The 20,835-nt window shown below is 48.2% G+C and overlaps 1 protein-coding gene across 18 annotated transcripts in view; it reads right to left on the bottom strand.

Moving 5' to 3' along the window:
• Positions 1-20,835, bottom strand: part of HSPG2 (heparan sulfate proteoglycan 2) — a 266,429-nt gene that overhangs the window by 133,030 nt on the left and 112,564 nt on the right. For 14 of the 18 annotated variants that reach the window (XM_029578876.1, XM_029578880.1, XM_029578878.1 and 11 more), the window contains 11 exons: positions 19,208-19,317; positions 18,533-18,591; positions 17,546-17,706; positions 13,579-13,617; positions 10,526-10,651; positions 10,227-10,343; positions 7,643-7,912; positions 5,822-5,941; positions 4,203-4,334; positions 1,756-1,900; positions 83-234 (listed from right to left, as the gene is read on the bottom strand). In XM_029578876.1, the coding sequence (XP_029434736.1) occupies positions 83-234; positions 1,756-1,900; positions 4,203-4,334; positions 5,822-5,941; positions 7,643-7,912; positions 10,227-10,343; positions 10,526-10,651; positions 13,579-13,617; positions 17,546-17,706; positions 18,533-18,591; positions 19,208-19,317 (1,431 nt within the window). The remainder of the gene's footprint in view (positions 1-82; positions 235-1,755; positions 1,901-4,202; positions 4,335-5,821; positions 5,942-7,642; positions 7,913-10,226; positions 10,344-10,525; positions 10,652-13,578; positions 13,618-17,545; positions 17,707-18,532; positions 18,592-19,207; positions 19,318-20,835) is intronic. The other 4 variants (XM_029578879.1, XM_029578894.1, XM_029578893.1 and 1 more) reach the window with 2 other exon arrangements.

Genomic DNA, 20,835 nt, shown 5'->3' with positions numbered 1-20,835 from the left:
CACATGTGTCCGTTTATTTGAGGGGAGATGGGAGATAGAAGAGTTGGGGGCAGATAGGGCCATCGTGGCTGGCCAGGCGTACCTCTGCTTGGTTTCAGGACCAAAACCCCATCAGGAATCCCAAAAACCATGCCCTTGGCATTGATGGCTTCACAGGTGTAGGCTCCTTGGTCTGCTTCCTTCACATCCCGGATTGTTAGGGTCCCGTGGCCACCCTCGCTCGTCAAGGACACCCTACAGGAAGGGAGGATGGGAAGGGCAAGAAACAGCAAGGAAAGTCAACACACAACAAAACCCCTTACAGCCGTAGCTTTACACTCTCAGTAACTTCGCAGGAAGGATACACAAAATAAAAAAGTGCTCAGCCCGAGTTCCTGTAGGCAAGGGCACTAATGAAAACGACCTTTCTTCCCAGCAGTCTCGGACTTTACTGCAGACAGCGTGGAGTCCTAGGAAGAAGAGTTTATTTTTCTCCTAGAAGGTGAATCTTGTCCGGGATTCCCGCTCAGCCGTGCAGCTCTGGGTCTGACAAGCACTCGCTTTACACAGAATATGACGGCAGGAACAGGCGCGAGGCCCATCTGATCTTCCCGCCTGCACGCTTGGTGCTGTGCTGGAGACCCTGGCTGATCGCACCTTCACACCTGGAGGATCCCTCTGGGCTTAGCCCATACTTTCTTGAGTGCTGTTACAATTTTTTGTCTCCCTCCTACCTCAACTGGGAGCCCCAATTCAAAGCATCCACCGCCCTTTCTGTTAAGAAATTTTCTCTGATGCAGCTGCTGGATCAGATCCTGAGGTCAGAATCTGTTAATAGCTGTGGCTGGGAGATTAGCTGCGTTTTTACCATTGGGAAGTCTAACACTAGAAACATAAAGGTCAATGAACTCCTGGATCTCAGACGCTGCTGGAGGCTGCTACCTATTAACGTTTTCTTTTCCTCCTGTAACTTATTCATGAAACTTCTTTGGCTATTTACAGGATCTGCTTCTTTGGAGAAGGAAAACTCCTGTTGGCATCGCTATTTTAGTCTAGGTCGAGCTGGACCACACTGGGAGCTCCAGTAAGCACAGCCTTCCCTCCTCATGCTCCCCCACCCCTGTCCTGCTGTCTCTGGGACTCTTCTCCCCCGAAAGCACCAGCTGACCAGAAGAACTCCAGCCTGACCTGCGTCCTAATACTATGGAAGCAGGCAGATGGATCGGGATGGACGGGAGAGGAAAGCAGATGCCTGTGTGACCTATCGTGCCAATTAAAAGATATCACAGTACACAGTGAAACCGGGTTTCTCCAGCACCGACTACAGTTACTAGAACGCTGCACTGCACTTTCAGACAGAGGGACACTGTAAAGGGGCATAATCCCCCAGCTCCAAGCCGCTGCTACGAAGGTGGCCCCCACGTCACCAGCCTCCGGATCCCCGAGAGTCGCTAATGTCCACGGAGGCTGGGCGTGTCCAGCAAAAGCACCAGGGCCGGCACTTTCTGCAGGGTCTCCACGAACTCAGCAAGATATTTTTTTTATCAAAATTTTAAAACAATCCTTGGGAAAAAAAATCAGTATTTAATTTGCTTAACTTTTAAAATAAATGGCCGACCTGGAAGAGATGCGGGGTGGGGGAGGGGAAATGGAGGATGCTGCTTCTTTAAAATGACTGAACTGGGTAAAGAGACCACGCCTCACCCCCCACCCCCACCCCAAACCACGATTCATCGGACAGCAGACAGCGCAGTGTGAGCAGGCAAACGCCTTTACCTGTTACTAGTGGGAATGTGACCCCAGTTGAGCCTCCAGGTGATGATCGGGGTAGGGACGCCGATGGCCACACACGTGAAGCGTACGGTCTGACCACGGGACGCCACGATAGCCTCTTCGGGGGGCGTGATCACCTGAGGAGGGTCTGAGTGAGACAGAACAGTCCGAGTGAACAGGACGAAGGCTGCACAATCATCACCACCACCTCCTCCCCCTGTACTCACCCTGGATTCCCCAAAAAGCCACGGTTGGGATTATTGCAGGAACCTCCAGGGACAGACAAAGCACGTTTGCATGATTGGTTTCGAGGAGAGGGGGGAAAAGGGAGGTCGGGGGCAGGGAGTGACCGATCTCCACCGTTCTGAATAAAGGCGCCAACAATGCTCTTTCAATGCGCATTAGTCAGAAACAAATAAGGCCACTTACCCAGGGACGGAGGGCGTTTTGAAACGTGCTCCCGGTTTTCCCCTTTTGCCCACATTTTGGTGGAGGGCTGGGGAGGCCCAGGGAGGAAACCACGTGCGTGGCTTTGGCCTTTTCACGCTGGAAAAAGCATCCACAGAAAAAGCCAAAGGCAAATCCCTGCCGGTGCGTTTCCCTTGGGCAATTTTCAAAAGGGAAAAACCCTTGCGTGCGTTTCCTTTGCAAGCCGGAGTGAGATGCCCAGGGAAAGCTGCCTGCGGACTTCCCTCCCCGCCCACGCAGCTTTGAAAAGCGCCCCCCATGAATGGAGGAGGAGGAGGAGCCGACAAGCATGCAACTAAATACCCCGAGAAGAGATTTCAGGGGGTTTCCCCCCCCCACACCGGCACAACCCTCAAACCCAAACTTTGTTGTTGGTTTTTTTTGGGGGGGGGGGGGGGGGCTGGTGGGGAAGAAAAAAAAAATGCAACTCCATCAAATATGCACAAACTACAGGTTTGAGAAAGCTGCGGCTGCTCTCCACATCTCCCACAGGACCCTTGGAAACCCTCCCCCCCCCCCCCAGAGATGGCAGGACAGCCGGACTCTACAAGGGAGGGCCCCAGGGTGTCCGAGGGCCTCTGGTCACAACAGCAAGAGGCTGCAGCCCCCTGCCTCCGCTCTCAGGCTGGCCCCCGAGCCCAGAGCGGTTACATAACCGGGCTGAGAAGGTCCAAGCTCTCATTCCAAGAACACCACGGCGGCACCCGTCGAACTAAAGGTGCCTACCGCACACGAGATTGACCCCATATTTCAGCAGTTTTCTGTCGCTCAGTGGGGGAGGGGTTAATGTGCTGAAAAACGTCTCTCCAAACTTGCAGAACTACGCAAGCTCTCTCTAAACAGACTCTGCAAACGACAGACGTACAACATTTGGAAGCCCCTGCCTGGCATTGCGCTCTCCAACCCAGGTCCCCTTTGGCGTGAGCACACGGTCTCTGGGATAGGAAAACCACGACCGGAGAAGCCCACGTTAAGCTATGAACCCACAATATCTAAGTAACGCCCCGTAAGAATACGGCATCATTAGCAATGCCTTCCAGAGAGGGATACGGCACACCACGCCCGTGAGCTGCCCCGCCCCCCCCCCTCACGTGATTTCCGTACGCGAGCACGCCGTTTTCTGGGTGAGCACTCAATCACTTGGCAGCCTGAAGGGGCTTAGGCCAAGGACATTTATTATTTATTATTTATTTACTTAAAAACTTTTCATATACTGACGTTCGTGGAGCACATCAGGCCGGTTTACACAGAACTTAGAAAGGCAGAAAATACAATGAACGCGGTAGGGGCAGAGGGGGGCAGGGATGAGCACAGCTGGAAAGGATAGAGCAGTAGAGCAAGAAGAGAAAGGAACCATAATAAAAGGGAACAATATACAACAATTTCTTAAAAAGATAGCAATACAGGGGGGAGAGTAAATTTACATCATTTCCAAGATTCCTCTCAAGGGGGCGGAGGAGAAGGAGGCAGGGGAGGCTGGGAGAGTTACAGAGGGTAGAGGACGGAAAGGGGGGGAGGAAGGGGAACAAGACTATGTCTGGTTGACATCCGGGTAGGCTTGCCTGAAGAGCCAAGTCTTGATGCCTTTTTTGAAGGTGTGCAAGGAGGGTTCAAGACGTAGATAGGGGGGAAGGGACTTCCAGAGTGTAGGGCCGGCAATGGTAAACGCCCTTTCTCTGGTGTTGGTGAGGTGTGCAGTGGATAAACCACCTGGTTTCGGGGCAGGCCAAAGCAACCTCAGAAGCTGCTTCTGGTTTCAGAGAGCAAAAATGCCACATCAGCACATGGGAAAAATATCACGTCCTCCCCTCCGGGAACGCACACCTGTGCACCCGACACGGCACGCGTCTCCACAGAGGCCGGAGAGCGCGACGCCCTCCTCGCTGCAGCCCACGTCTGGAGCCGCTGCGGACCTGCCCTAAACAGTCCTATTAGAGAAGCTGAGATGACGTTAACCCGGATCTGCCGTTTCAAAAACTTACGACAGCCCACTTCGTCGGTCCGGTCCGGGCAGTCAGCCTCGTCGTCACACTGGTAGCTGGCAGGGATGCAGGTGCGAGCCGTCACGCAGGTGAACTGGTCAGGGGCGCAGGTATCACCAGGGCCCTTGGTGGCTGAGGAGAAAAGGCAGAATCAGCTGCTTAGCGAGTAAGGGGTGGGGAAGAAAAGGCCGACCAGAGTGCTCGGCCTTCCCCAACTACTGCATCTTCAGGGATAAATCTTCTCCCTTCTGGTCAGGAGGGTTTCCTCCATCATCAAGTGGCACCCAGACCTCCATTACTTTCTGTGGAGTTTCGTAAGATAGGGAGTTAGATAGGGAAGGTCTGTCTGGCCCAGCAACCCGTCAAGTGATTAGAGGAATTGTGTAAGAAAACTGGCTGCTGAAAATGAGGACGGTTTGACAGGGGATGGACCACTCTATACCTGCCTCACGTTAAGGATGCTCTGTACCCGAGGTGACGTCCCTGACTCTGGTGATTAACAGCCTCTGATCAACCCATTTTCCCATGACGACGGGGGAAGCCTGTACCTGGTGCACCCATCACCTCATGGGGGCGGAGGGGGACGCCCATCCTCTCCAGGGACACAGAATTTGGGTTATTTGCAGCCAGAAACGCGGCAACCAAGGGCTGCGACCCGCGTTCCCTTCAGAGCTCAGCTGCAGAGAGATGATAGCTACCCCTCCCCGCAGGGGACGAGCTCCGAATCCTCCTCCCCAAAAAAAAACTGAACCTGGAAAGGAACCCAAGACGCCCCTCTCCTCCCTCATGTTACCACAAAACCCCTGCAGGGGCATCCCTTTGACTGCTCCTCTCTCCCTGCTTTTTATTGAGGTGTTCTGTGGTCTTCGGCCTACTCTGCCTCTTCAGCATCCAAGCCTAACCAAAGCTTGCCTTAGTGGCACGTTGACTGGATAGGAAGACTGGAGGAGGCCCTGTGGACTATCACTCCTGGCTGGGCCACAGCCCTAGACTGGTCCTTGCACTAAAGGTAATGAACTCAGGCTTTCTGCCCAGGGCTACCAGCTCTCCTTGCATACAGGCCTGGAGAAGTAGTTAACATGTTTTCAATCAAGAAAAGCACTGGGGCTTCACTTAGCCTTCATTTGGAAGTATTTTATTTCTGATAATATGTAAAAAATCTTTCTAAAAATATTTTTTAAAAAAGGGTATGGGAAATATTTCATTTCCCAAGCCTGCTCTTTAAAATTTCACTTGCAAACGTAGATGCATGGGAATTGTTCAACTCCCGAAACACAGACGTCCATATTCAGCCGCTGGGCGGCCAGCAAAGTTAGCGGAATACACTTACTGGGCTAACTTGGCCAGGGTATTCAGTGGACCAAGCATGCCACGGCTATCTCACGCCATCAGATTATCACTTTACTACACATACAAAAAAAAAAACCCTTTTAAAAGCTCCTTGTGCCAGGGGCGAAACAGACAGAGCTCTCCGCAGCAGCTGCCAGGGCCGATGGAAAGGTGGACAGGGCTCCGAGATCTTTCAGTCAGTCCTGCCCCGGCTCGCTCGGCACCAACCAGGAAAGCGAGCGCTGTGCCAGAGGACCACGCGGCGTGGCCCGCGAGCTTAAAACACTTACGGCAGTTCGACTCGTCTGAGTTGTCCCCGCAGTCGTCATCTCCATCGCACCTCCACAGCTTCAGGGTGCAGCGCCCGTTCCGACACTTCATCTCGTTGGGCTCGCAGGGAGAGGGGGTGCCTGCACGGAGCAGAAACGGGCACGAAAGGGAGAGACGCGCTCACTTACCCGTCAACACGCCCCACCCGTCTGACGTCCCCCTGCGCTCTCCCCCTCCCCCCCACCACCACCACAATGGATGCAACGTGGCGACAGCACAAAATGGAAGCCCCCTCCCCTCCCAGCATCAGCAGGGAAGCCCCCTCTGCCAAGTCCAACCGGCTTAGGAGCCCCTTTAAATTCGGAGCAGGCAACTCCTCCCCCCTTTCCTGGTTCAAGTTAAACCAATACTTTTTGATTCTCCTATTCCCTTCCAGATCGGCTCGATTTGCAAGCGGGAAGAGTCAATCAGATTCCTGACTTTAAGGGCCTCCTGATCATCTTTGTGAGCGTGCCCGCGCATTGATGGAAGAGGTATGTAAAAAAAAACCCCCAAAAAAACGAGGCGTGGGATTATCTGTGCGCGCCCGCTCAGCTGCGGCTTCCACCACATGCAGTTTCAGTTTTAAGGTTAAAGAAAAAAACAAAAACACACCTTAAGAACATAAGAAATTGCCGTGCTGGGGCAGAACTTATTTCCCCCCCCTCACTCGTACTTCACAAAGAAAACCTGAGGCTCAGGATACGGCCTTTCTAAACATGGTGTCACCGTGCAAAAGGACGGCCATTTGTCTGCTACTTTCAATCAATGACCAAGTCTCTATGTAACTTGACACCAGAAAAATGTGGAGCAGGTCAGCGGTACAAAGCTGTGGGGGCAAGTTTCTGGAGCACGGGCCATAAATAATTATTCGCCAGATAAGATCTGGGCCTCTCCAGCTCTTACGTCTTGGAGAAAATGATACGGAACGGATTTTCCTCTCGGGATAGGACGCTGGGCTCCATGGATCATCGTTGGGACCCACAGCAGGGCGCTTCTTATGTTCTCATGACCTGGGTGGGCTTTGCCTCACAGGGAGAACACATCCTGGGCACTGCTGTACACTTTCTCTGTGCAGTAGCTAAGTGCGTGTAAAAAAAAAAAAAAAGGGGGGGGACTGATGGGGATTTTTTTAAAACTACTAGACCAAGCAGGTGTGTGCTGGATGCCACAGTGCAGCCGTGCACACTCAACCTGAAGGCATCGCCTTAACAGAGACGCTTCACTAGATCTCTTCCAAAATTATTCTGACGTGTTTTCAGGAAACCGTCGCCTATTCCAGCTGCTACTCATTCCTCAAAGCCCTTAATTAAGACTGTATATGTAGGGTTCCCGCCTCACTCGCTTCGAACTCAAAGACACGGAGCCAGCCTCGGTTTTACTTGCCGCAAGCATAAAGAGTCTTGCTCTGCTCTTCTTAAGGAAACCAGAACCTACAGCTCCATGCACGCGATTGGGGCAAAACCAGGACCGGATCAGACCGACCTGGGCGAACTAGCAACCCTAAATGTACATCGCACTTGAATTTAGGGGGAAAATAAACTAAACAAACTCCTTTCTCTGTTAAGCAATGGCGAAATGTGCATTTTGTGAAGTCGGCGTGGCTTATTTGTTTTCCTGTGGTTTTGGCTGCGGCCACCTTTTCCCTTGCCGACGAGCCTCCTCTTACCTTCTAGTACTTATAAACCAAAACGTCACCGATATGTTCCATTTGCTCTGTTTAACTGGCAAAAACGAGGCCCACAAATTGCTTTTGGCTCGTTCCCATCTCTGAAGTCCCGGAAATTTAATTCCTTCCTTACCGCAGTTCAACTCATCTTCCCCGTTCCGGCAGTCCCTCTCGCCATCACACACGTAATCCCTGGGGATGCACTGCCCGTTGGGACACCTTGCCTCGTCTCTGCGGCAGGGTCGAACCTCTGTGTCGGGAAGAGGCTTGGGGGTGGTCCTCCGATAAGGGGTGGTAGAAGGGATCCTCCTGGTGCTGGTGCTGACAGCTGGGACAGTGGTTGCCGCCCTGGTGGTGAACGGTAGGGTGGTGGTTCTGACAGAAGCAGGAGTGGTAGAGATCACTGTTTATGGAAGAGAAGGTTAAAAAAAAAAAAACAACAAAAAACATGCATCTAGATTACTATTACATCGAAGAAAGCAATGTGGTTTGAGCAGTCACATAGCTGCTTTGCTTTACTGTATAGGCATACTTTTGCCGTCATTCACAATTCCAGACTGGGATTTTGGGTTGAAATTAATCATCTTTGCAAAGCTGAGCTCAAGGGGAGTTACGAATCTGATTTTCCCTACCTTTGTGTCTTCGTTACACTGCTTACCAGACCCAACCCACAGGGTTCTCGGTCTGCTACCAATACTACAGGGCTACTAGATGTCGGCCCTCGGCAGCACTCAGCTTAGGTTCATTTCCCCTTGCTCAGCCTCTACCTCTGGAACTCACTCCCCATTTTGCTCCAACCGACACCTCTTCTTGAGGAAATAAAACCTCCCACATCTCTCTTGAAGATGGCACTGCAGGAATCCACATGAACCTCATCCTCCCCACCAGCTCTTCTCTGGGCAACCACCACAGCGTTCCTGCAGAACTGCCGTCACCCTCGACGCTCTGTCTTTTCCTACTTTTGCTGTAGTGCTCCTGGGCAGGGCATTCCCTTTCACTATTGCAGCTACTAATTTCAAATTAACATAAAATATGGCAGCAGGCGGGAACAGTAAGGTCCATCCAGTCAGTCCAATTCATTCCCTGGAGCAATGCCGTAGATCCCCAACACTCTCTAGCTTTCCCTTCATTTCTACGTAACTATGGATCCTCTGTGTTTATCTCCAGGCTTTCCTGTATCCCACCACTGTTATTTTTTGCAGAGGCAGCATTCACAGCCCTTGGGGTGGGGGTGGGGAGGAAGTCTCAACCATTGTTCAATGGCGACACCAACTGGGTGGAGTTAGGTTGCACATGTACCGGATTTCAGAGGGAGCTACAGTTTGTGGCTACCGGCCAAGGACCATCACTACAATGACTTGGTTAGGGAAGAATACAAAAAAAAAATAGAGGGAAATATTCCAGGTCATTGTGAATGAAGGCTGATGGTGCCATTGCCCAACAGTGGCCAATTCCAACTGAGGTGCAGGAAACCATCCAGCCAAAAAAACATAGTAAATACATTTTTTAAAAATGTGGTCACTATGTGACTCCACTTAAATACTCAGAGTTAAAGACTGGAAGTCAAGATGCAGGAGGCAACTTTTTCATTGGATTTATCTAATAAGTTTGCCGATAGCTCTCCATCGCTCTACTCCTTTCGCCAGGTCCATGCAAAATGAGCTAAAGACCTGGATGCCTCAATACAGAAGTAAACTGTGGGTCGGGCTACAACATCAGTTTGTTTTTCAGAAAACAAATCTGGTGAACCAGGAAGGTAGATGGCAGTAGCCCGAGCATGCGAAGGATCCTTTCGGGCATTGCATTTGTTTAGGTTTGTGTGTTTAATTTAGTGCAATGATCTAGTAGCCATAAGAGTCCCATAGACAACCTGATCCTTCGCAGGCTGGCATTAACATAAGAATTATCCAAAGAAGGAACCTACGTGGCCGCAATAGCTCAGGAGCTTTTGTTTTAATGTGGGAGGAATGAAACAGGCTGGGGAAAGAAATGACGGAATTTGTATATTCCGACACCCTCAAACCGTAGCACATTTTGCACCGATCTGATAAAGGGAATAACAGTTCTCTAAACCTCCTCACAAATATGATTTGTTAATTTAAAAAAAATAAAAAAAGGGATCGGTGTGCATGATTACCTTCTTTTCTTGCTTAAAAAAGACTGGATTTATTTCCATTAAGAGGCCAATTAAACTCTGATAAGATGTGGGAAGGGCTGGGTTTTGGATTAAGTACGGGATCTTGTGTGCTCAGCTGCCCAGGATGGTCGAGAGCCATAGAGGAAGAAAGGAGAAACTGAGTGGATGGGAGCCAAGATATCCCATAAGAACTGAAGCTGGCAGCTGGGCTATATCCTAAGAAGTGTAGACTGGAATAACTGGAAAAACTGAACGGGCCAATTGGTCTTTATCTGTCATCTATTGTGAAACTGTGTAATTATACGGCCGATGATATCAGAGCTAAACTTCCCTGTCCCACCCAAGACACAAACGCTGCAGTGCAGCTTAGCATCGGTCACACAGCAGTGATACAAAAGAGCAGACATCAAAGACCCACGTCATGCTTAAAAAAGTTATAGCAATTTGTATTTTCCTTTTGTTACTCATTGGATGAATAAGAAGAAGACACCACCACATACAATTGAGAAGAAGCTACATTTCTCGCGTTTCCTCGCCTCCTGCAACCATCCCCCTGGCGGCCTCTCATCCAACTCCTTACCGCAGTTGCTCTCGTCGGATTGGTCCACGCAGTCCGGTCTGTGGTCACAAAGCTGCACGAGGGGGACGCATTCCCCACTTCCGCAGCTAAACTCGTCCGTGCCACACCCGTCCACTTCTTCAGAAAACAAAAGCAAGAGGATGGGGGGGGGGGGGGGGGAGAAGGGGTCATTTCTTGGCATGATCTAAGCTTTTTCCCCCCCATTTCCTTTTGAGAAACGAAGGGCGTGCTCCGACCCCTCAACAGGGCGGACGGCCACCGCTATCTGACAGTTCTGCATCGCATGCCAGCCATCTCACCGCATTCCTCCTCGTCGGACATGTCCCGGCAGTCGGGTCGGCGGTCACAGCGGTAATCCAAGGGCACGCAGCCTCCATCCCTGCAGGTGAACTCGCTGGCCGTGCAGTCCCTCACGTCCATGGGCACTGAGGGTAAAGAAGAGAGGAGTACAGGCCCAATCAACAGCTGCAATTACCAGATTTCTCCCCCCCCCCCCCCATCCCTCAAAATCCGCACCACTGCCATCCAGTGAGAAACAGCCGCAGGAGCCGTTTATACGGTATTCCTGTGGCAAGTTAGCATACCACAAGCCCTAAGCCCTTTATTGTTTTATCTTGGGCTTCTTTAAGCTTCCGGCCCTTTGCATACTGGGATTTGTAGTCCTGGTTTCGTTTGAGAAAACGAGAGAGTACAAGTCACAGGAAGGGAACAAGACAGGACAAAAGCCAGGGCTGTCCCACATGATATCCCAGAATGTAACAGCATTCATCGGGGGGGGGGGGGGGGGGGGGGGGGAGTCACTGCAACATCATGCAAAGTAGCAACTCCAGACTCGAAATGGATGTGGTGCAATGATGCCAGCTCCCGAGCACCACCTGATCCAGTCCTGATTTCTGCCAGACTGGAAACACACAGAGACGAGGCCTACGTCCTTCACTGGCTTTGCTTGACCCTGCTTAGTTTGTACCTGTATTAGGGTCTCTCACACTGAAGGGGGAAGGGAAGTGCCAGACTGACCACACACAAAGCAGCGTCCTCCACTGATTTATGGGGCAGGTACAGTAGGGCCCCTATTTGGTCTCCAGAGCTCAAGCGAGCCAGCCTGGTGGCTCAGTGCCAAGTGCTGTGAGGAAGACCAAGGCTCCATTCCTAAAGCTCAGCTTTTACTGCCCAGGCCTGCTGAGGCTGGCGATGCTGAGGAGGCAGTGATCACAACCTTGGGGGGGGGGGGGGGGGGGGGAGAAGGAGTTCAAGGGATTGCTCAGTGGCTGGAACTAGGGCCCACGTGTACTGGGTTCTGGAGGGAATCATGATCTATGGGGCCTGGATAAGGTTCTTGTTGCAATGGCCGGGATAGGGGAGCGGTTATAAAAATAGGTAAAAGAAATACCCCGGATAGTTATAAATGAAACCTCATGGTGCCGTTGCCCAGTGGAGATCAATTACGATTGAACCAGAGGCCCAAAAGGAGCAGGAAAAAATTCTAAATCTCATGTAACACATTTATGTATAGACTGCTCTTACACTGGTCCAGTAAAGAGCAAGTGTAGCAAACCAGACCCACCAGTGAAAGGGAAAGTGGGAACTGGCACAGAACCAGACTGAGGAAAGTCAGCTCCTTAACTGCCTTCAGAGGCAAAAAAGGCTCTGGGGCCTGCGTTATGGTTCTCACGGGTTAGTGGCAGGGCGGGCTCTGTATTTATTTCACAAAGAAGCTGAACTGTGCTAACATCTGGTGGTCCTCTCCCCTCTCAAGGAAACCAAATCCTAAAGTTTGCCCTTTTTTTTTTTAGGTGAAATTACTTACAATCCACACTGGTTCACTCATCACTCATACGCTGGGCCAGTTTGTTGCCTCCTAAGCATAGGCTGGCAGCAATTAACTTAGTGAACCCTGAATTAACCACGCGACAGTGGGTTCTCAGCCCTCAGCTGCCAAGCAGGTCCGGCTTTCAGTTTTCACAGATATGCAATTTAACCCAGCACTTCGACCCAATATCTGCAAAACACAACTTATGCACATTTATGGGGAATGTCTGAAAACCAGACCTGGCTGGGAAGCCACGGGCATCCAACCAGAGCACAGTGGAAGATGACTTCTCTCTAGTGCACACTCCAGTTCATTTCCATGGGTTCTCTGAGCCAGCTGGAAGAGTTGGCGATAATCTGTAGGGTGTGGCAGGATGGTAAACATTCCTTCATTAAGAGCCACGTGCCAAACACTCATACTTGTTTGTGTACAGAGCGTCACGACAGAATCTGTGTTTGCACATGGGCACGTTCATCTTTCTATCTCTATGTGCTTAAGCAAGAAATGGCATTTGGCCATGGAAAGCACCTGTCAGCACGACCAGCTGCTCTTTCGGCAAGGAGCCACTGGGTCTTACAGGGCATACGTTCTTCACCACTGACTTCATTCAAGTAGTCATGGAAATAGTAGAACATCAACATTGCTTCAACCAAAGCAAAGCCCTGTGGTGAATGAAAACAAGCACCCGGGGCGCACTGGACAAGTTCATCATACATTCAAAAGATCATCAGCCAAGACAATGCTATACCTCTACTACAGGTCTTAAAGAAACAGTACTAAGCAGCATGCTACACACACCCTCCTAAACAAAGCACTCTCCTATACTTGGTTGGTCATTCCCCATGCTTACTCTAGGTTTTAGGCCAGTTCTTGAATTTTCATGTTATGTTTTCCATTTTTTTTCTCAAATCAATCTTACAATGTAAAAAAGTGTTACCATCAAACATTATCCTTCCAGTGTTTGTAGACTATGTGATGTCACTTCCTCCATGCATATCCCAGATTCTCCAGTGTTCATGACTAGCTGCAGCAAGCCGTTAGTGGTTGTATCACAAGTCAAAGTCAATCAAAGCCCCCTCATGCTGGGGTGACGCTTTAGAGCCATACCAAGGAACTTCTTTCCCAGTAACACTGAGCTACGAAGGATGCTCATGAAGACAACCAGCCCTCAATGCTGTAAGATTCAAATCCTCAAACTAAAGAATTGATTCTGACAGCTATAACTATAAATCTCTCTTATTCTACAGTAAATGTCACACAGAGCACACAAAGCACATACTAGGGAAGGGGTGGCCAACTCCAGTCCTTGAGAGCCACAAACAGGATTTGCATACAATGGAGACAGTGCATGCAAATCTCTCTCATGCATATTCATTGTGGATATCCTGAAAACCAGGCCTGTCTGTGGCTCTCGAGGACTGGAGTTGGCCACCCCTACGCTAGGGGCACACACCACACACGATACATGCTTGGACTCCCACTCTTTGCAGACATAGCACATGCTAGACTCTCCTGAACACAGAAGGCACATGCTAAGCTTACCTGAGATCTCTGTACTCTCAGACGGGGGCGGGCTTTCTGCTAGAAGTCAAAATATTTTTAGCCCGTTAGGTCTACAAATAATTGGAGGAATTAAAGATGGAGAGTGGCCTTAATTCTGATCTACTTCTATGTCTATAATGGAGCTTAGATCAAGCTCAGAGATGGCAATGAAGCCTGCACAAACGGCCTGCTAAGAATCCAAATTACATTAAAATTACCTTAAAAAAAAACAAACTGTACCACCAGCACACAGGCTGAGAAAAATCCCCTAATGCATTTCAAGCTCTCAAGAGGCAAAAAAAAAAATAATTCTAAGCATTTACATTTGAATGTAGTCCTGCAAGTTACCAAAGCACACAACTAATCTCAACCAGCTGAGCAATTAACATGTCATTTACATCCAATCATACAAAAATGATTAAAACACAGAAAAATTAGAATCAGAGTTCAACCAGATGGTTTTAAGGTTCTCAATTACAAATCCAAAGTCTCATAGGAGACTCTATTGCACCCCTTTCCTCTCCTTCCAAAAACACTGTAACCTCTGAATAGGGGATTCATCTTTTCAAGCCCCATAGCTGAGAGACCACTCAAACCCCAGCCAAACAATGAACCTCTCCGAAATGGTTCACCATAGACGCGCTGAGATCATGCCTTCTGATTGCAGACAGATGTTCTTGTAAGCAAGTTTTAAGGTTCCTGGAAGTGTACCCAATACCACAATCACACATAATTAAAGTACAAAAAATTGTGTTCTAAAAAATCACATAATCACGTACCAAAAAAAGGTCACCAGAATGACACCCACACACAATATCAATCAGATGTATTGTATGTGCAGTTGTAAGCAGTGTCCACAAAGATGAGAACTGCAATGCATTTTCTCAGAATCAGAATTCCCTCTGGAAGGACTAAATAAGGTACATCAGGGGGTGAGCAAACTAAGGCCCATGGGCCAAAAGTAGCTCCTCAATACCTATCTTCCAGCCCCCCCCCCCCCCCCCCCCATCATCTTCTAAATACCATTAGGTGCGGATCACTAAGGCACTTTCTGGCCCAAAACATCACCACTGATGAAGTGCTGAAACGTGCGACGTCGGAGGCACATTGTGGGGGGGGGAAAGGCACGCAAGCAAGCAGTTGACGTTGGCAGGGCACGGCGGCCTGGGCTGGCAACGCGACTGGTGCCAATCGTAACAAGTCACTGCCGCACGCTCCTTGCGCCTAACGCTAACGAAGCGGGGGTCATCGCTCTACGCAGGAGCGGCAGCGCCATCGTGCTCCCCTGCGGCAGCTCGTCCGACCCCCCGACACCTCGCCCCGATGGCAGCTTTATTTTCAGCCTGAATCTGAAGGGAAGGGAAGGAAGGGGGAAAGTAAAGTATCCAGGGTTTCTCTCAAGGCAAATCCTAACAGGAGCGGAAAACCTTTAACTCCCGCAAGGTGGAGAATCCATAAATAAAATATTTAATGCAGTATGCATAGGGATGATGATGTTTATGTCACCATACAGAGAATTTGTTTTAGGCAGGATGATAAATAATTTTTTTTTTTAAAGGGGAAATGCGCTTTTCTCTCTCACATTGTATGCACAGTAGCTGCAGTATATATAATAGCATCCAGGTTGCTGTAATGAGGTAAGTGCATTTAGTCACTACGTGCATTTCCTTCAGTACAACTACAGTAACTGGATGCTATATACACTGCAGCTACTGTGCATACAATGTGAGAAAGAGCTACGTTTCCCTAAAATAAACATTACTTAGTGTATCTGTACATTAATTCTCGCATACAAGTCTTGATTCTTTCAAAAGGGATAGCAGGGGCTGTGGCTGTTTTCTGTTTCTTGACCTTATCATCTTTAACAAGAAATTTCTTTAGATTTTTTTAAAAATCGGTGTTCCCTAAAAGTTTAATCAAAATTATAAAGATATATTTAGATTTAGTTACTGCAACCAAAACTTTGCTGAGGGCAAATTAATGAAACTGTTGATATCTGTGCATCTTCCAGTGGTGAAATTAAAGCTGAAGAAAATTTGCTAGAGATTACAAAATTTCTTAAGCCTGTTTCGATACTGAAAGATGTAGAACATAAAACTGAAAGCTTCTGTCAGAACTGAAACAGAAAAGAAGCTCCAACCATGGCCCCCAAGGCAGACAAGAAGTTTGCCCACCCCTGGGCTAGATATCAAACTATGACCTCATAAGAACTTGAGATGCGCCTTGCTTGGTCAGACCAAAAGTCCATTGAGTCCATCATCCTGTCTCCAAAAATGGCCAATCCAGGTCATTAGAAAGGATGTGGCAAATCCCAAAGAGCCGATCCAATTCCTTGTGCTCACTCCCAGGAACAAGCAGTGGATTTGCCCAGGTCCAGATGAATAATAATTGTTTATGTGTGACTGTGGTGTTGGGTACACTTTAAAACAAATTTTGGGACTAGCTCCAATGACTTCCTCAGAATAGACTTCATCTTTAAAATATCCCACTGTTTTAATAAAGCTGATTGAATTAGTCCCATGTTGATTATTACATTTGGCAAGGAACCTAACCACATGATCTTGGAATCAGATTTCTTTGATTGATTTGAGGGACCCATTTGTATACAATTGTTAATTCATTCATGTGCTCCAGTGACATGTTGACGACAGTAACCAGCTAACCACTATCCGAAAATCTGGATTGAACTCGCTAGCAGCAGTAGAGGTTTTTGCCAAAATCAGCTAAGAGCTAAGATAGTGGAGGACAACAAGATGTACACAACAAAGTTACAACTGTTACCTTTATCAGCAACTGAAGGACAAAATAGCTACTGAACCTTCAAATTTCAACAAAAAGCCAAAACCTCAATTGTCTCGTAGTAAATTTTAAATGAAAAGGAGCCATCATGAATCCTTTAAAAATGAACTTTTTCCCATTATCACATTACTAAACCATAAAAATGTCATCAATATCTCTCCACCTGTGTGGACTGACAAAAGGGGTATGAGACTATAAAGACCTATGTCTGAGGGACAAGGTGAGCCAGTCCTAGTTTTACTCCCATTGTGTGCAGGGAGTTGTAGTTCAGATTTTCCATAAGAAAAGCATGACTACATCTCCCTGCATGCAATGGGATAAAATCAGGATTGCCTCAACTTCCTTCCTTAAACATGGATCCCCTAGTTATGAACATAAAATTCTTCCCTTCCTATCCACCTCCCCCCTCCCCCAGGGTGGCAGTTCTAAAATTTTGTTCCAGGAAGGGACTGTATGATCAGCAGGGTAGGGGCGTTCCCCAGGGTTCCTCCCATTGCCGGTTTTTGCTACAGGAAGGAACTGTGTGATAAGCAGGGGACGGGTGTTTCCAGGTTCTCTCATCACTGGCTTATGGGACCGTAGTGACTTTTGCTGCACTACTGTCGATGACTCATGTATTGTCAGGGACCCTGTTTAATGTAGGAAAGGTTTAAAAAAAAAAAAAAAAGAAGAGCTGCTTGAAGAATAAGACTATACAGACCTACAGCGTCCCTCCTGCAGACCAAGTCAGGAGGCAAAGACACTGCTGACCAGTCAAAGGGAAAAGAGGAATGCCCTCTCCAAAAGACACCACCACAAATCAATGGTTCTCAACCGCACTCTCAAGGTCCACCCAGCTAAGCTATTTTATGCAAAGGTTTCTCATACATATTCATTGTGGATACCCTGAAAATCATGCTGGCTAGTTGGGCTTCAAGGATCAGGTTGGAAGCTAGAGGTTTAAATAGATAATATATTGTAAATATTGTGTAGTGTTTTGTTGTGTTGAAAGTCCAGCAGTTTTAGTCACCCAATGATAGTTGCCACTTCTGAATTTCTCCAATTGTTCTAACATCACCTTCTCCCAAGGAAGAGTTTATTGCCGGTTGAAGTAGTAGGTTTACTTCACAAATCTTGGTAATACTACCCCTTCATGCCAATCAGTAGAGATTTGTAGGTGAGTTCTTACCAGATCCAAGACGACGGAACTGAAAGCCTTCAGTAGAGGTGACATAGGATGCAATGGAACCACTCTCGATGACAGAATATAGCACCTCACGGATCTGGGCATCATTCGAGTTTCCTTCAGAACCCACATCCAGCTCCACAAACACATTCCCGTCAATCTCCCTGAAACACAGACGGATTCATAACAGAGCACAAGATCCCTCCAGTCTGATATCCACCTCAGCAATAAGCTCTTGGTCAAACACAACCTTTCCCCAGAATGCATACATTAGGATCCTAGTTCCATTCCATTAAAAAAATGAGTGATTCAGGCTGGACAGGTGGCCAGCTGGCCCAGTGGAAAGTGCCGTACACTGCCACATGCAGAGCCTGGGTTTGGATCCTGGGCCAGGACTCAGCTGGGAAAGGCAAGTCTCAAGTCATCGCTCTTCAATAATACTACCTGTTGGCCGCAATCACAGCAGACATCACTATCTGGAGGGAGCCACAGTGCATGTCCCCCTCCCCAGGCAAGAACCATCACTGCAATTACTGCCAGGCCACAAAACAGAGACATGGAATATGATGGCAGATAAGGACCTTACAGCCCACCTTGTCTGCCCAATGTCCTGGTCAGTGCCATACTATAGACCTGTTGATCACTAGCATTGTTTCCTCTGGAAAAGGTTTGCTTCCTGTTCACTCTTCACATCTTAAAAGACACTTAGGTCTCTCTCCTCTCAGGTATACATATTTAGGTCTGTTTGTTTACAGCTTTATTGTGGATGTTTGTTATATTGTGTTTTATGAATTTTTATTGTTCTTTTGACTTGGAAAGCAGCATCCAAGAATTTTAATTACATAAAATAAATGTATACGTTTTTTTAATGTAGGCCCTGCACCATTTTGGTAGCTCTTCTCTGAATGAGGCAAGAGAAGGAAGAGGACCTCCCCTCCCCCCGACTGGCTGAAGAATGCACGACCCTGTACACGGGGCTCAGGCACTCACTTGACAAAGACCACGCTCACAAGCTGCTCTCCAGGGATCTTGGAATATTCAGATTCCAGCTGGGGAGAAAGAATAGCAGAAAGAGGTTAGGTCTAAAGCACAGCAAAAAAAAAACCAAAAACACTCGCTGCATCGTACATACTCAATATAGGGCGGGCAGCATTTCCCATGACAGCAGATTATCGGGAGAGCCAGGCAGCGAGTACGCCGTATTGCAAAAGTACAGCCTCCATTCTATAAATTCGCTACTGCATAACCCAGACAGGCAAACAGTGCTTTAAAAAGTAATAGCTTATGGACAGCTCTAGTTGGAGCAAGGAAAGCGGTTAATAAGTAATTTAAAATAAAGAAATAAATGTTCTGTTCTATTTCACCTGCTGTGCTTTGGCTGACTTTGGAGCTGCTGAACCCAAACATGTTTCAGGAAACCGCAGCAGCCACAAGCAATCGTTTAGAGGGTCAGAGGACCTGCCGGCAGGGCAAGGCAGATGGACCCCCCCTGCATCACTGCCACTTTGCTCATGTGGAGCCTTTCAAGATGGCCGTCTTTTGGGGCACCTACAAAAGCTCCACCGGTTAATTAGTCCTGGGTCCCTTCCTCCCTCCCTTCTGTCCTTCCTTTTCTAGCCCCCAAGGAAACAGCATGAGAAACGTGAAAAGGATGGCACCACACACCGTGTCCACCACCGCCTCAGACACATCCCGGAACTCTTCAGAAGTCACGTCATCCAGCGCCGGACTGAAGTCGATGGTGTGCGTAAAGTTCACCAGGGCGCGGTAATAAACTGTGAAAGAAAACAATGGAAAGGAGCAATGGAGAACGTGCCACCCGCCGACATTCTAACGGGGGTTAACGAGAACGCTAACGGCATCGACGCGCTCAGTCAGCAGGCACAACGGATGCGGGTTACATGAACAATTTTACCAACAACCAACAGGCCCGGAAAATATCCCCAGGAAGCATGCGGTGCTACCAAAGCAGCTGTCTGCTCAATAAAAGCACAAAAATATAACAATCTGACAGTAACTAGAGGCTGTCTGACCCATCTCCTCCAGAACACTGCTGTTTCGGAGCCCCGAATTGACCTCCCAGCGTTACCCTCATTTCCCCACTGCAGGGTCTGATCCAAAAGTCTTAGAGGAGAGGAAAGAGGAGGGAGGTGTGATAGAAACATTCAGATACCTCAAAGATATCATTAAAATACAAGAAGCAAACTGGGTTTTTTTTAAGTGGAAAGAATGGTCTAAAACAAGAGGTCACAGTATGAAGATCCAAAAACTCAAGAATAATATCAGAAAATATTTCTTCACGGAAAGGGGTGGCTGGATGCACTGAATGGCCTCCCAGGGTAGACAGACAAAAACAGTAATGAAATTCAAGGTGGCCTGAGAAAGGTACAGAGTATCCCAACGTGCAAAGGAGTAGGACATAAACCAACAGAGGTCAAAGAAAATGCAACAGGAATGAAGTTGGTCAGAAGAGATGGGGTTTATGATCCTTATCTGCTGACAGTCTCTGTTTCTGATTTCACACATTCTTACCCACCCCTCCCCCCGCCAGACGGCTGTTCCCTGCATCCAACACCATTCCTGTACCGAAATACTTTCTTACTCTACTCAATAATTTGCCAACTTTATCAGCATCCTGCACTCCAAACTGACCCCTCCCCCATGTAGACCCTAAGCAAACGGTGCCCCAGTCAGCTGGGATCTTAATGGGATCCAACAGGAGCTTTCAGCAGACAGAACACAACACTCCACCAGAATTACAAAAGGAGGTAACCGTAGTGTCTCTACCAAGCAACACTTCTATGGACCATATGGAGAGAAAGAAGATTCTCAGGAACCAAATAATGCAATTGAGAGAGCAAGAAATAGTGTCAGAAAGATACAAACCTTGTTCCAGTTGTACTGGGTGGTACTGGCCTGATACAAAAACACTTCCAGGCGCACGTGGACATGCTGTTTGTCCACATAATGGCAGCAGGAAGCTCTCTCTGGCACAATGCAAGAATGTAATAAGGGCATTAGCAGTAAATTTGAGATACTGAGATCAGACTTGGCATACCCTGGGGCTTAGGAGTGAGGTTCATTCCTGTCAAAGCATGCATTATTCTGAGGTAACATTGTATTTCTAGGAGAAGATTAATAAGATGAGACAATAAGTATATTTTACTGAACTATTTACCTTTCTAGATACATGGTTGACCATATCCTAAGGAAGAACATTGGTTTGAAACATGAACCCATGCTGGGCTTTTCTATACAGTGAAAGTACATTTAATGGAAGAAACAGAAGCTAC

Source organism: Rhinatrema bivittatum, chromosome 15 (assembly GCF_901001135.1).
Source record: "Rhinatrema bivittatum chromosome 15, aRhiBiv1.1, whole genome shotgun sequence".
Lineage (NCBI taxonomy): Eukaryota > Metazoa > Chordata > Amphibia > Gymnophiona > Rhinatrematidae > Rhinatrema > Rhinatrema bivittatum.
The sequence above is the reverse complement of the archived record's forward strand: the minus strand, read 5'-3'. Positions and strand labels throughout refer to the sequence as shown.